Source organism: Diceros bicornis, chromosome 7, assembly GCF_020826845.1.
Source record: "Diceros bicornis minor isolate mBicDic1 chromosome 7, mDicBic1.mat.cur, whole genome shotgun sequence".
Lineage (NCBI taxonomy): Eukaryota > Metazoa > Chordata > Mammalia > Perissodactyla > Rhinocerotidae > Diceros > Diceros bicornis.
In genome coordinates, this window is record NC_080746.1 from 68,154,758 (window position 1) to 68,171,634 (window position 16,877).

The 16,877-nt window shown below is 40.8% G+C and overlaps 1 protein-coding gene across 1 annotated transcript; it reads left to right on the top strand.

Annotated features, from left to right (window-relative positions):
* Positions 1-394: 394 nt before the first annotated feature.
* Positions 395-16,347, top strand: WEE1 (WEE1 G2 checkpoint kinase). Its single transcript, XM_058545963.1, has 11 exons — positions 395-1,241; positions 2,688-2,893; positions 3,628-3,691; positions 3,872-4,044; positions 4,543-4,664; positions 9,200-9,346; positions 12,341-12,436; positions 12,525-12,610; positions 13,695-13,865; positions 13,958-14,103; positions 15,020-16,347. Exons 1-11 carry the CDS (start codon positions 666-668, stop codon positions 15,171-15,173), a joined length of 1,941 nt encoding a protein of 646 aa, XP_058401946.1. The 5' UTR covers positions 395-665; the 3' UTR covers positions 15,174-16,347.
* Positions 16,348-16,877: the final 530 nt, after the last annotated feature.

A 16,877-nucleotide genomic window follows, 5' to 3' on the forward strand; every position in this document is an offset into this window, starting at 1 on the left:
AGAGCCCCCGAGGCGCTCCCCGGCCGCCTGGCCGGCTTCGGGACCCGGAGGGCCGGAGGAGCGGCGAGGAGGCCACGTCCAGAGCGGCGTTCGGCTCGGCCTTGTGGAGCCCCGCGCCCTTCGCCCCTCCCAGAGGGCCGCCTCGGCTCCCCAGCCCGGCCCCGTCCGGGCGGCGCCAGCCCGGCTCCCGGCCGTCGGGTTCGCTCATAGGCCGGCGGCGCCGCGCCCGCCTAGGCCTGGCCCCGCGCGGAGAGGGGGCGGAGCCCACAGATTCGCGCCAAAATCGCGTAGCTGATCCCTCCCCCGCGGGCTACGTCGCGCCCTCCTTTTTTTTCAAACCCGGGGCTGGGCGGGGATTGGTGGGCCGGGCACTCACGTGGCTAACGGTCGCGGGAAGCCGCGGAGCCCGAACCTGCGGCTGGACCTGCGGAGACCCCAGCCTCGGCGTCCGCGCCGCCCCGCCTCTGCCGGACAGTCCGCGCCGCCGCCACCGCCGCCACCGCCGCCCGGAGCGCCCCGGAGCTCAGCCCGCCGCCCCGCAGGTCCGCCGCCGCGGCCACCAGGCGCGCCCAGGCGCACGTGGCGGACCCGCCCCCTGGGCCGGCCGAGCCCTGGACTCCGCGGGCCCCGGCTCTCCGGTCCTCGGCCCCGGCCCCAGGGGCGCGATGAGCTTCCTGAGCCGGCGGCAGCCGCCGCCGCCCCGCCGCGCCGGGGCCTCCTGCAGCCTGCGGCAGAAGCTGATCTTCTCGCCCTGCAGCGACTGTGAGGAGGAGGAGGAGGAAGAGGAGGAGGAGGGCAGCGGCCACAGCACCGGGGAGGACTCGGCCTTTCAGGAGCCCGACTCGCCGCTGCCGCCCGCGCGGAGCCCCACGGAGCCCGGGCCCGAGCGCCGCCGCTCGCCCGGCCCGGCCCCCGGCAGCCCCGGGGAGCTGGAGGAGGACATGCTGCTGCGGGACGCCTGCCCGGGCGCGGACGCGGCGGGCGGCGGGGCCGAGGGCGACTCGTGGGAGGAGGAGGGCTTCGGCTCCTCGTCGCCGGTCAAGTCGCCGGCGGCCGGCTACTTCCTCGGCAGCTCCTTCTCGCCGGTGCGCTGCGGCGGCCCGGGGGACGCGTCCCCGCGCGGCTACGGGGCGCGCAGGGAGGGCGACGGCCCCTGCTCGCCGCTGCCGGACCACCCGGGCACGCCGCCGCACAAGACCTTCCGCAAGCTGCGGCTCTTCGACACGCCGCACACCCCCAAGGTGAGGACGGGGCGCCCTAGCCCGCGCCGGCCGGCCTTTTAAACGGGCCGCGGCGCCGGGAGCCGAGCGCGGCGCTCCCCGGGTTCGGTTACATAACCGCCCGGCCGCACCCCCGCTCGCTCTCCCGCTCCGCGACAGAAAGTTGGCAGCCCCTCTTTTTGGCCCTGCCCAGAAGCTGTCCGTTAAGATTGTGTAACTGAACAATGGGCCTCGTCTGGAACGTCTTCATCTTTCAAAGGGGCTGATCGGCGCCGTCCAGGTGGCTGGTGATTTAACGCCCGCCGAGTCGGGGCCGCCCCGAGCGCGGCCGCCCGGAGTGTGGCACCGATAACGCGGTTTGGAGGGATGCTGGAGGGGCGCTGGCCCGGCCACCTGACACTCCCCGGCGCCGCAGCCATATGGTGCCTTTTAAACGCAATGATCGGTCCTGTAATTTGGGCGGCGCACCCCGGAGTTCGGTTGAAAAAAAACTGCATGCGCTTATCGTTTCGTGTCATGTGGCCTTTTGGGGGAAAGTCTGAGGTATGGAGGGCGACTGCGCTTCGACTTGGGAGAAAAGGCTGGCCTGCCAGGCATTTACCGTCTCAAAGACTAGTAAAAAACTCAGGGTAGCATTTAAGCCTCTTTGCAGACACAATATTTATTTGCTAAGCGTTTGTTTACACCCTTGGGTTTGCAGTGCCCAAGTCTGGTCAGCCCCAGTGTAATGATTAGGAACATCCAACTGTTAAGAACCAGCATTAGTATTGTTGCTTGGACGCTTAGGCTTTCATAGGGTTGATAATGTATCTTGAAGTAGGAATTTAGCACCTGTTGGTAGAGGGGAAACTGAGTATGCAGATGACCACTTCTAGAACTTGAGAAGTAACAGCAGATTTTAAAGCGGACGCTTCCCGAAGTTAGGACAAGTATCGTATTTATAAGATTGATATGGAAAACGTACCTTTTTAAGTGAGTCAGCTTCAGTACCGTTAGTCATAAACCTCGGGAAGTCGTGTGCTTTTGATCGTTGCTGTTTATTAGCCGACTTGCCCGGGGCAAGATCCCTCTGGAAGTGAGGGGAGGAGTCCAGCGGAGGTGGCTTTCAAAGCCCTATTTAGATGGGGGGAGGGGAGCTTTTATGGGCTCCCTGACTGCTTTCTATTTTTAGATGGATTGAGAAGGTTTGTTAACTTTTGGCCCCTAGAATGAACTTAATTTTAGTTTGCATTCATACTCTTTTTAGGGTTAGACACTTATTTTACTTGGCTATCTTTTTCAGAGAAGGTGGTTAGTATCCATCTTCTAACTCCTAAGTTAACCGCTGTTTATTTCGCTTGAAATATAAACAGGCTTGTGTGTTGCTTTGACCTACACATTCAGCCACGTGAAAGGCTTGTTGAAGGTTATGTTGAGAAGGCTGTCTGTAGGACTTGGATCCTAAAAATTTTGTTTTTCCTCTCTTAGAGTTTGCTCTCCAAAGCTCGAGGACTCGATTCTAGCTCTGTTAAACTCCGAGGTGGTTCTCTATTCATGGATACAGAAAAATCAGGAAAAAGGGAATTTGACATGCGACAGACTCCTCAAGTGAATATTAATCCTTTTACTCCAGATTCTGTGTTACTTCATTCTTCAGGACAGTGTCGTAGAAGAAAAAGAACATATTGGAATGAGTAAGTTATTTATTATTCAACAGTGTCGCTCTCCAACCACCCAAATTTAATTTCAACTGAATAACATGGAAGTTTATACTCTGAAATTTTTCCCTATTACTAGCACCTAATTCTCAGAAGAGATAGAAGGGAAGTAATCAGCTGTGGAAAAGGAGTAGTGTGAGAAAGGAAGGAATAAAAAGCCTAGATGGCTTGTAGGAAATCTGGTGTCAAAAATGAGGCACACAGGGCCAGCCCTGTGGTGCAAGCGGTTAAGTGCTAGAGCTGCGCTGCGGCAGCCCGGGGTTTGCAGGTTTGGATCCCGGGCGTGCACTGACACACAGCTTGGCAAGCCATGCTGTGGCGGCATCCCATATAAAGTAGAGGAAGACGGGCACGGATGTTAGCCCAGGGCCCGTCTTCCTCAGCAAAAAAAAGAGGAGGATTGGCATTGGATGTTAGCTCAGAGCTGGTCTTCCTCACACACAAAAAAAATGAGGCACACACAGAGAGTTGATTTAGAAAGGCTTTAATTTTGTCACGTGTGGTGGTGTTGGCTTCCGGTTAATGAGCATATCTCAGCAAGGACAACATTTTCATCCTGAGGTATATCTTGTGATTACAAAATTAAATGCTTTCTTTTCGGTTTATATTCATTAAAATTCCATTTCACTGTACACCTATCAGATAAAATTTTGAATCTGTAGTTGATGTATGTCAGATATGTTAATAGAAAAGTACATAATATTTTTCAGTTCTTGTGGTGAGGACATGGAAGCCAGTGATTATGAGTTTGAAGATGAAACAAGACCTGCTAAGGTAAATAGCTTTTGTTTCTGAAATTTGATTTTCTACTTCTTAACAAGTTATCATATATACATGTTAAATAAGCACTAAAATATGATATAATTTTTAAATTTTACACATTATGCTATCACCATAGCGAAAAATGATTTTCATATCTTTGTATTATGTATATGGATACATTCTTTATTACAGAGAATTACAATTACTGAAAGCAATATGAAGTCACGGTATACAACAGAATTTCATGAGCTAGAGAAAATTGGCTCTGGAGAATTTGGTTCTGTGTTTAAGTGTGTGAAGAGGCTGGATGGGTGCATTTATGCCATTAAGCGATCAAAAAAGCCATTGGCCGGCTCTGTTGATGAGTATGTATTAAAAATTTTGTCTTTTGCCCTTTTGTTCCCTGTGGTGTTACAAACATTAGGGTTTTACATGGTCAAGTACTGAATTAAATTAATTCTTTAACTTTTGAGAAGTTATAATAATTTAATCAGATCATTTTCATTTTGTACCATTAGTTCTTATTGGACTTGGTAAAATAAGACGAGTAGTCTGATTTTGGAGCCTAACTTAAATTTCTTATTTCTAGTAGCATCCATGAAATCACAGTAAAATGGAGTTTCATCTTTCCTGAGTTCTAGGGCCAGCAAGGTTCCTTCTTTCTAACTAACATTCTTCTTTAAGGGAAAGCTTTGGAAAAGTCTGGTACAGAGTCTTAACCCCCTGTCTCTTAAGTAAGTTGTTCTTCAGCATAATGATAGATACAGAAGTCAAGTTTCTTTTATGAAGTTTCAGATAAATTAATTCAGTTTAGGCTTGAATAAAAATGATTTACTGTTCTATTAATCTCAAATTTCTCCTAGGCAGAACGCTTTGAGAGAAGTATATGCTCATGCAGTGCTTGGACAACATTCTCATGTGGTTCGATATTTCTCTGCATGGGCAGAAGATGATCATATGCTTATACAGAATGAATATTGTAATGGTGAGTAATGTAATTGTTCCCTTGTAAACTTCTGAGCCCGAGAAAATAAACACCAAGGAAGTATTTATTTTTGTCTAAAGTCTTGCTCTAATTCTCTCTCTTTTATCTCTTGTAAATTCAAAAATCAGAAACCTAACATGAGTTTCAAGTGCAAGTGATGCCTACCTGAAAGTTAAGATTGAAAACCTTGTCCCTTCTACCCTGGTAGAAGAACCGTGCATAGTATTTATGCATTTATCACTATTTGAGTGCCTGTCAATCAAATTAAACTGATCTTCTTGAGAGGACAGTGGCCTTGCCATATATGTTTTGGTATCCCAGCACCTACCATACTGTGTGTGAGATATAGTAGTTAACACAGGCTCCCTGCATCTAGCTTTCCCTTTCCATTTCATTTTATGTGCTGCTAAAACTGATGTTGGTTATTCGTAAAATGACAGTGACTCTCCACTGATCCAAATTCAGCCATTTGTTCAAGGCATTCTGTAATCTTGCCCCCACTCCCATCCATCCAACCTAGTTTACCACTAGAATCCACTAAGACTTTTCTATAAAGAAGTTATTCTCTTTTAAAGGGTTCTCTAGCTGTGCCTCTTTCCCTCTTTTCCCACCAAAGAAGTGTGTATAGAGGTTCAACTTTTTTCCATTTCAGCAAGTCCTTTAAGGACCAACTTGAGTCCCTCCTTTTTCATTAAACTTCTACCAAAATCCTGATCTCAATTCTAGTTCTTAGAGACTTCTGTTATTAAATATCCAAATCTTTATATATAACTGATTTCTATTTTTGTGTATCTTCTGTGAATATTAGAGAATTTAGAATTTAGTGAACACCTGAGATAGCGAAGTTTTTTTTTTTTTTTTGCTGAGGAGGATTCATCGTGAGCTAACATCTGTGCCAACCTTCCTCTTTTTGTATGTAGGTCACTGCGATAGCGTGGCTGCCAACGAGTGGTATAGGTCTGCTCTCGGGAACCCAACCCCAGCCGCCGAGGCGGAGTGCACTGACCTTAACCCCTAGGCCCCAGGGCCGGCCCCAGCAAAGATTGTTTTTATTGGTTCTCCTTATTTTTTCCTTAAACAAGACCAGCCATCTCATAGCTTTTGAATAAATAAGTGGTATAGATAGTGGATTCAGGTTTTCTATATTTAAAAACAATGAACAAAACAGAAGTAAAAGATCCATTTCTCACGTCTGATTCTCATTGAGTTGTCATTTTATTAGTTCTCTACACTTGAAAGAACATAAGTGCTTGGTATACAGCATTGCTGTTAGTTTGTTTCACACAGCTCTTCTTTTTTTGTTCTTTTTTTAATTTATTTATTTTGTGTGTGTTTGTGTGTGTGTGAGGAAGATCAGCCCTGAGCTAACATCCATGCCAGTCCTTTTTGCTGAGGAAGACTGGCCCTGAGCTAACACCCGTGACCATCTTCCTCCACCTTATATGGGATGCCACCACAGCATGGCCTGACAAGTGGTGCGTTGGTGCACGCCCGGGATCGGAACCCTGGCCGCCAGCAGCAGAGCGTGTTCACTTAACCACTACGCCACGGGGCCAGCCCCTCACACACCTCTTGATATGTTTCTATTCGTACTATCAAAATATTTATGTAGCTGTCTCCTTTGGCCTTGTGGACTGTTCTGTTTCTTAACTGTCATTTTTCAGTTATTGCATTTAATATAGTACAACTTTTTGTTGTATGTTTGCTAGGCGCCATCTCCTTTTAGTTTCTTTCTCCCTCTCACCTTATTGATGTGGCCGGGCTCTCTTAACAGGTATTTCAGTAGCAGTCCAGGGATCACAGATTTGTAACAACCTACCAAATACATGGTTGTGTAATTCAGATGATTTTGAGAACACTCTCTTGGGTCTTGGGTGGTGGAGAGGAGTGAGTGGTCTTGCTACTCTTTCAGATTATAAAGACCTTGTCCTGTAATAAAATTAGGTTATAAAATAATCTTTTGAAACAGTTTACTATTTTGTAGCAGTATAAAACACTTAATATAGATCTTTTTAAAAAATAAATAGACCTACGTGAAACAGGGCTGCCTCTTTGTATGGTTGTTTATTCTGCTTAGATGCAAGAAAATAAGGCTGTCTAAATACAATTGTGAGCTCTTCTTTTTTTATATTTTCTCTTTTCCACTATTCCTTTTTTTTTTTGTGAGGAAGATCAGCCCTGAGCAAACATCCATTGCTAATCCTCCTCTTTTTTGCAGAGGAAGACCAGCTCTGAGCTAACATCTGTTGCCAATCCTCCTCCCTTTTTTTTCCCCTCCAAAGCCCCAGTAGATAATTGTATGTCATAGTTACATATCCTTCTAGTTGCTGTATGTGGCACACGGCTTCAGCATGGCCAGAGAATCGGTGCGTCAGTGCTCGCCTGGGATCCGAACCCAGGCTGCCAGTAGTGGAGCCTGCGCACTTAACCGCTAAGCCACGGGCCGGCCCCCCACTATTCCTCTTTCCTCGTAAAGCTTTGAATTTTCTAATAATCGGCCTGATCTTCAGATCCAGAGTGAAAGCATTCTGTTATCATTCATTTGTATGTGTTGATTGACTGATATACTTTGAGACTGAATTTCCTTATTATCTCATACAGTCATTTGCATTTTAAGCCTTTTGTCTTGGTTTGGTGATAGACGGAAATTGCTACCCTTGATAAGCGAGTGTAGAAAAATGTGGATGGATAGGGGAGGAGAACCTGAAATACCAGACGAGTGTTTGCTCTTCTCGCCTCTCTTGCCCTTTCAGCAGTGAGCTGGAAGGAACTGGCCTGGCTATGGTTGCTAGACCCGCTAAAAAGCAGCCGTATTCTTTCTTGTTACACTTGATCCAGGACTTCAAGCCCGCCTGTCTGACAGGCTTACTGACCTGCTCCCTTCTAGAGTCCTCTTTTTCCCGAAGTTCAAGATTTGTACAAGTTAAGTATGGAGAACATACTTAAGCCTAAGATATCCAGGTGTGTGATTTATTTTTATTTTTAAAACGCATTTGACATTTTATTATTCAGTCTTGTTCAAATTGCAGGACCTCTTTACCTGACTAACATATCATTGACCTTCCTGATTTTATTACCCTAGCTCTGATTTTGTTATTCCTAACTAAACTTTAAACAGAGATGGTTTTTCTTTGACACAACACCTCATTTCCTCTGAGATAAAGTATAAACTTATAAAGTTTTTAATAAAACTTATAAAGTATAGACTTACTAACAAATTAGCTGATTGGTTTGACTGATTCTATAAAAGCAGGTTATGTTCTCGTTCAAAGTAAGAGTAGTGTAAATTAAAACCATACTAAGATACTGGTTTTTACCTATAAAATTTATAAACTCTCTGGTCAAGGGTGTGGGAAACAGGTGTTCTCGTATATTACAGCCTGCTCTGTGGGGGACAATGTGTGTCTGCATGTGGAGCCACCCTGGTTTGTTTTCCAAAGCCCCAGATTCCCATAGGGCACATGCTAGTGGAGTTTAGGTACTAGCCATTTTGAAATCAGAAACTGAATGCGCCGTGATTTATGTGAACTTTCAGAGGCAATTAAATTTTGGCACTGATTGTGTGAATGCTAACCCTAAGCCCTTTTTGCCGAAGGATAATCGGAGAAATGGCCCTCTCAGCTACAGAAATTTATTCTGTATGTAATAAAATAGTATTACACACATAGACATACACACACACACACACACACAAAGCATGTATATATTACGTTGACCCAGCAATTTGTTTCTAGGAAATATACTAAGTATGTTTGAAATGACCAATGTACAAAGTTATTCCTTAGACCATAGTATATAGTAGCACAGGCTTGGAAATTATTTTAAAATGTCCATCAATTAGGGGATTGGTGAATGCGTTATCGTTCAGCTATACAGTGGAATTCTGTGGAGACACAAGAAAGGGGTAGTCTTTCTATACTGGTAAAGAACAATCTTCAAGATAATGAAAATATGTTATCATGTGGCCAGCCTGGTGGCATTGTGGTTAAGTTTGCACGCTCTGCTTCGGTGGCCCAGGGTTCACAGGTTTGGACTCTGGGCACACACCTACACACCGCTTATCAAGCCATGCTTTGGCAGGTGTCCTACATATAAAGTAGAGGAAGATGTGCATGAATATTAGCCCAGGGCCAATCTTGCTTAGCAAAAAGAGGAGGATTGGCAACAGATGTTAGCTCAGGGCTGATCTTTCTCACCAAAAAAAAAGAAAAAAGAAAATATGTTACCATTTGTGTAAAAAGAAGTTGAAAAGAATACGTAAGAAACTGATAACTGGTTTACTCTGGGAAAGAGAACCAGGTGAGTTGCTGGGGTATGTGAATGGGACAGAGACTTTACATTATATTTTGTACCCATGTGTGTGTATTACCTATTGAAAGAATAAATAAAATTTTGATTTCACAAGCAGGTTGAAGGGAATAGGTCCTATAAAATGTCACTTTCTTGGGTGAGTCTGTGGTCATTCAGTAAAGATGGAAGGAAGAAAAGTAATATTTCAGAAAGAAGAAAATGCTAACTTTTCCCTTGTTTGTTAGGTGGAAGTTTAGCTGATGCCATAAGTGAAAACTACAGAAGCATGAGTTACTTTACAGAAGTGGATTTGAAGGATCTCCTTTTGCAGGTTGGCCGGGGCTTGAGGTATATTCATTCAATGTCTTTGGTTCACATGGATATAAAGCCTAGTAAGTATTATGGAGTCTCTGACCTGTGTTCTTTAGAGTTATAGAGAATAAATCACTTCATGAAAACATATGTATTTTACTATGTTTTTTCATTGTTAGTTTTAAGAGACCTTTGACCCACTTATTAGTATTGTTTTGTGATTTCCATTTACCTCTTTCCTTGTTGCCCCAAAAGATTTGAGATAATAAACTCATTTTTATTAAAAGCTGGAAAAAATTTGCTGCAGCTTATGGGAGCCACATAGTCTCGAAGTGGGACTCTGATGGGGAGATAAGAACGTGTGTTTAAAGCCTTTTTCTTCTAGGCTGTAGAACCATAATTATAAATTAATGCCGGTGCTGCTAATAGGGTTATTAGCATAAAATGAGAAATGGGAAAAATTTTTGAAAACTTAAGTGCTATACGAACGTGGTATTTCTAGTCTGTAAAAGAAATAGTAAAATTGTTACTGTATGACTCAGAAAACAAAATGATTATAACTGCATGAAAAGGTTGTGAGTGAATCGGAGCTGGAGAGTATAGGAATAAAGTCGTTTTATTTTTTCTCTTTACACTTAGATCATTTTTCTTCACCTAAAAAAAATTGATTGATTTTTATAACATGAATGGCTCCAGTAGACTGACTGTACTATGACTCAGAACAACCTCAAAGTATTCTTTCAAAGGCTTATAAGATTTCAAATGGAAGGAGCAGTGACAGCAATCAAGGTGTAGGCCTACATAATTTTAGCTCAAATTGAAACAAAATTTTATTACAGAAGCAATAATAAGTACATTATAAAAATATTTAAAAATGTACACAAGCCAGACTAAAAACAAACAAATTAAATCCCGCTCTTCTATTAATCTTTGGAACTACAGTTATAAAATAATGTCACTGCTGCCAGCAGGGTTACTAGAATAAACTGAGATGTGAAAATGCTTTGAAAACTTAAGTTGCTGTACTATAAAATAACATGGAAATGCTACTGTATTATTCAGAAAACAAAATGGCACGTGCATTATGATTATCTTGCATTGAAAAAAGGATGCAGGTGAATCTTAGAATAATATCTTCATACAAATCCGTCTCATTTTATCAAAATAATGTTATAATGTACATACTGTTTTATAACTTTTTTTAAGTCAACTACCTCTACCTTTCCATTTCAGTAAATTTTCATCTCATTTAATATCCAGATCATATTAAAATTTTTCCCAGTTGACCCAAGTCCTTAACAGTTGATTTGTCCAAACTAGTATCCATTTCAGGACCATGCGTTACATCCGGTTATGTCCATTTTTCTTTTTTAGGTTTTACTCTTCCCCTATTTTTAAAAAATAATAGTAATACAGACCTTGTCTTGCAAAATGTCCTTTCTTCTGGATTTGACTGGTTGCTTCCTTGCATCATTTAGCTTATTCCTTTTTCCCCTATATTTCCTATAAATTGGAAGTTATAACTAACAGGCTGATGAATTCAAGTTAAACATTTTAGGCTAGATGTTTTTAAGTTGAATTTTTTTTTTAAATTATTTTATTTATTTATTTTTGTGAGGAAGATCAGCCCTGAGCTAACATCTGTGCTAATCCTCCTCTTTTTGCTGAGGAAGACCAGCTCTGAGCTAACATCTATTACCAATCCTCCTTTTTTTTCCCCCAAAGCCCCAGTAGATAGTTTGTGTCATAGTTGCACATCCTTCTAGTTGTTGTATGTGGGACTCAGCCTCAGCATGGCCAGAGAAGCGATGCATCGGTGCATGCCCGGGATCTGAACCCGGGCTGCCAGTAGTGGAGCTCACGCACTTAACCGCCAAGCCACGGGGCCGGCCCTAAGTTGAATTTAATTAGTTTTTTTCTTTTTTTAAAAAAATTTTGATTTGTTTATTTTTTTCCCCCAAAGGCCCAGTAGATAGTTGTATGTCATAGTTGCACAGCCTTCTAGTGGCTGTATGTGGGACGCGGCCTCAGCATGGCCGGAGAATCAGTGCGTCGGTGCGCGCCCGGGATCCAAACCCAGGCCGCCAGCAGTGGAGCGCGAGCACTTAACCGCTAAGCCACGGGGCCGGCCCTAATTAGTGTTTTTCTTTAATCTATGGAAATGTGTGTGATTCGTGGGAGTTAAAGTCATTTTACAGAAGTTATGTTAATTCTATGGGTTATGTGAGGAATTTCTTATCTGTACATTAACAACTCACTAAAATTTTTATTTTCAAAAAATATATATATATGTTTGGACTGATGGCAATAAATGCGAATTAGTAAAGTTAGCCTGTATTCACTCATATCCTGTATTAAGTGTCAGACAAACATAGTAGTCCCTTATATTACAAGTACAAAAGCTGAAACTATTAAAGCTTGTGAAGTTTAAAAATTTCAAATTTACAAATACCACCATAAAATAAGTTGTCCTATAAATCAAGCAAAACTGGAAAAATGACTCCAGTGTTTATAACATTTATAAATTCAGTACTATATTGATAAAACTACTAAAATGAAATCTGCCACTAAAACTTATGTTAATCATGAGTGTACCTGAATTTGAAGAAAGTGTGTGTGCAGTGGAAATAGTGAACCACGAAGCCACATAGGCGTGTAGATGCTATATGGTCAGCCAAACTCAATAGCTATATGACTCATTCTTTATTCTTTTCACAGCAGCTTTGTAGCATTAGATTAAAATTTGTGTTTTGGCAGCATCACAAATTGGTACATTATTGCCTTTTGTGTTGTTTCTAAGTAATTAAAACTGCTGAAGATCAATGTGTAGATGACAAGTGTCTAATGCAGTGGTTTCCAAGTGTTCAAGGACCAGTGCTGGGTCAGAAAATATATTCCTGGAAAATATTGCCTCAGTTCCTATCCCCTGAGATTCTTATTCTCGTTGGGTTTGGGGTAGAACATATGAGAATCCATGTATTTAAAAAAGCTTTCTGGATGATTCTGACGTATGGCCTTGTTTGTGAACTTTGGTTATAATGTTAATTGACTTAACATAAATAACTGTTTGACAGGCAATATTTTCATATCTCGAACCTCAATCCCAAATGCTGCCTCTGAAGAAGGAGATGAAGATGACTGGATGTCCAACAAAGTTATGTTTAAAATAGGTAAGGAGAGATAACCAAGTTATTACCTTAAAATAGAGAGAGAGGCTGTTTTGTTTTAACTCTTGACTATTTTTTTCAATACTTGTAGGTGATCTCGGACATGTAACAAGGATCTCTAGTCCCCAAGTTGAAGAGGGTGATAGCCGTTTTCTTGCAAATGAAGTTTTGCAGGAGGTGATTTTTCTCCTTTAATAATGCTGTTTGCTTTGTAACGCTTATCAGTTGGTAGAAGAATATAAATGCCAATGTATTAAAATTTTAAGCTAATAACTAGTGGAATGGTAATACAAAATAAAAAGTCTAAACCATCAGCTGGGGGTATTTAATCTAGCAAAAGTCAGTGAAGGCAAGGATTTATAATATTCAACAGGGGTGGAGTTGTGGTAAAAGAGAAGTTCCCATACACTACTGGTGGAACTTTAAAATGGCGTAGCCTTTTTGAAGATCAAAGTATTAGTACGTGATTAAAATCACGTACCCTTTGACCCAGAATTTCAATTTCTAGGAGTCTCTCTTACAGAAATAGTCACAGAGAAACAAATTGAGAACAGTGTAAATAAGTATTTAGCAATAAGGGAATGATTAAGTAAATTACAGCACATAGTTAATAGTACTGTTTCAAAAAGTGTGACAAAATATTTCTTGATAAGAGTTTCAAATGAAATTAGAACAAGTAGAACAAATAAATTGTATGATCTCATTTTTCTTTTTATATGTATATTTGTAACTTGTCAATGTATGTATGTTTTGTGTTTTCATATGAATGCACCTAGAGGGCTAGGAGTTTCTTCTGCGAGTTGAATTGGGCTGGTGATAAGGAAGAGACATGCACTTTTAGAAATGTGTTTACCACTCCCCCCACCCCAAAGTGCGTATTACTTTGTAATCAAAGAAAAAAAAATCTCCCTAGTGGTTAAAGTTCAGCACTCTCACCGCTTCAGCGGCACGGGTTCATTTCCTTCGAGTAACCACACCACCCGTCTGTCAGTTGCCATACTGTAGTGGCGGCTCACGTAGAAGAGCTAGAAGGACTTATAACTAGGATATACAACCATGCACTGCGGCTTTGGGGAGGAAAAAGGAAAGAAAAAAATCTCCCCAAATTTAGCTTGTTCTCTGAATAGATCCTAAACTTAAGTCAGGCATTGGACATTTTAATTTAGTCATATTTCTCACCTAAATTATCACTGAGGTGTAATCTTAACTTTATTTTGACCACTTTTATATTCCCTTAAAAATTTTTGTTTTAATTTTACAGAACTATACCCATCTACCAAAAGCGGATATTTTTGCCCTTGCTCTCACAGTGGTATGTGCTGCTGGTGCTGAACCTCTTCCCAGAAATGGAGACCAATGGCACGAAATCAGACAGGGTAGATTACCTCGGATTCCACAAGTGCTTTCCCAAGAATTTACAGAGTTGCTAAAAGTGAGCATTTTATATATGAAGCGCTTAATTGACACAGTTCAATATTTTACTAAATCGCATGTCTTTACCTTAATTTTACTTTTCTTTTTAAGGTTATGATTCATCCAGATCCGGAGAGAAGACCTTCAGCAATGGCACTGGTAAAGCATTCAGTATTGCTCTCGGCTTCTAGAAAGAGTGCAGAACAGTTACGAATAGAATTGAATGCTGAAAAGTTCAAAAATTCACTTTTGCAGAAGTAAGTGAAGGTTGTTTTGTTTTGTTTTTAGTTTCTCATTTTCATTAATTCTCAAATTTTAATGAGAGATGATTTAGGCTTTCTGTCAGTGAAGGTTTGCATGTTATACAGTTAAGGTTTGGGGACTTCTCCCTTAAATTAGTATTTGACCTATAAATTTGTGTTGTTTCAAAATTGTCAACTTAAAAAGTTTTAAGACTAGCATATATTTTAAGTGGTGATAATCCCCAAACCCTAAATTTTAGCAAAAGCTAAGTGAGCCAGTATCTGTCTTTTCCCTCTGAACTCACACATAAATTAACGTTTTCCTTGAAACATTCTGTTCTACTTATTTTTATGAAGGGATGAAATTAATGTTGGTTAGGTTAGCAGATGATTCTCATATTTGATTGATCTGAATGACCTTTCACATTTTTCAGGAAACTTGTTGGAATAATGATTCTAATTCATTTGCTTTATTGCTACCATTTTGATTCTAACCTAATAAAACTGACTTGAAATATTAAAAGGTTTATTTGCCACTAGTTTGATAGCAATCATAGTTCATACAAATAGGAAGTAGAATCCTCCTTTCATCTCTATTATATAAAGATATTTTCACAATATGAATTAGAGTTCTATTTGAAATTTTTTTTTAAGACCCAAAGTCATTACTAGCATCTTTATTACTTGTGTCCAAGTGTATATGATATTTTAATTCTGAAAGCACAAAATAAAACCATTTCATAAATTTAAGTTGTTTGAGCAGAAGCTAGTTTCATATTGTATTTTTCCTTTTGTCAGTTGCATCTTACAATAACGATGGCATGCAAAAATCTCCCAACTGATAATATGGTTTGTGTTTGACCTCTTAAGATCCCTTCCTAAAATTAATACAGTAGGTAAAAAGTCTTGTTTCCTATTTTTCTGTTCTTAGAGAACTCAAGAAAGCCCAGATGGCAAAAGCTGCAGCTGAGGAAAGAGCACTCTTCACTGACCGGATGGCCACTAGGTCCACCACCCAGAGTAATAGAACATCTCGACTTATTGGAAAGAAAATGAACCGCTCTGTCAGCCTTACCATATATTGAGCTACTCATTTCCCACTTCCCCCAAAAAACTGTGACAAGAGGAAGCTAGGTTGAAATCACTGCTGGAATCCACTTTGCAATTACTTTCTCAATTGGTGTCAGTAGTTTTACTGAAATACCTTTTAGGACTTGTGTGTGTGAATTACAGTTGAAAGCTGTATTTTGACCATTGGTATGTCAGGCTTTTGGCTAGTCTTAGCAGTCTCTCTTCTGTAGGATGTCAGTCACTGTTGGATGTTACACCGGCCTTTCCAGGGTGAACCACTGTGGTGGTGTGCTGCTTACAATTTGCTGTTGCATTGTCATCAAATGTATCTTTCCCTATAGTGACCTGTACAAAGGACTCAAGGGCTTGATTACAAACATTTTCTCCCTTTGAAAAGGGAAATGCTAAGAGACTCAGTACTACTCAGCTTTCAGTGTACCTGTGTCAATCTTATATTTCTTTTTTTTATTGTGAATTATACTTTTATATCCAACTGGGAGCACTTTGTAGGCATTGCATGAACCATGGAATGATAATTCTGTGGAAGTATTGCCTTGTGAATTTGCTGCTATTTTAGTTTTGTCTTTGCTGTAAAATTGTAGCATTAAACAATCATTGTTGTTAATAGGCTTTCTTTTGAAAACAATTATGTGAAATATATAGCTGCTCTTGATGAAAAGCAGCTATTTGCCTTTTTTTCTTTGAACTTTGAAGCTAGTGCATTGGAGAAATGCACCTTTTTTCCCCCTTTGGAATGCTGTATTAATGTAGTATAATTATTACTGGTTTTGTAATTTTTCCTGATAATGCCCTTCCCTGACTCCTTTTTAAAATGTTTCCTCCCGCTGCCCAAGTTTTGTACTTGATTGTATTATTAGTCTGTTTTTGAATGTTTTGCCCAGTTTCTCTTCAATATTTGTGTATATAAACTAATCTTGGTGATACTGTACATAGCTGTTTGAAATGCCAGAATGACTTCTGACTATTCCAAGCTTTTCACAAAATATATTTTATCTGTGATTAGCCATTTGACTAATAATACTGGCTAACAGATGTTGCAAAAAAAGAAAAGAATTTGTCTATTGTTTGTTTTCCTATTAATTTTGGTTTAAAACATGTTTGCACTTGTCTCTTTGACTTGTGTTTTATTAACATTGATTGGCATATTAAAAGTCACTCTGAGCTTACCTTAATTGTCTAAATCTTTGTACCACACCTATTTTCTACTACTTTATCTCCATTATCGCTACATCAGAGTATAATATATATAAAGTACTAAAAGCAAAGGGCACATTTTTGATAGAATATGAAACATTGATTATTTACTGATGAGCTTTAGTTCACATTAGTTACATTTAGGGATTCAAGAGAAATTTACCCATCAACCTTGAATTTTTTTGTCATTATATAAAATATTTTTATGTCACATTGTATGTTATGCATTTGATCTGCTAGAAATGTAGTATAATGTAGTTTAAAATAGCTTTAGATTATTAAGTGAGTATAATAGATATGACATAACTTTAATTTGAACTCAGTTGCAGAAGAGGGCTTTAAAGTGGGGAGGGTTTTTTAAAAATTTTTTTTATTGATGTTTTAATAGTTTATAACATTGTGAAATTTTGGGTTGTACATTTTTGTTTGTCCATCACCGTATGTATGTCTCCCTTCACCCCTTGTGCCCACCCCCTACCCCCATTGCCCTGGTAACCACAATA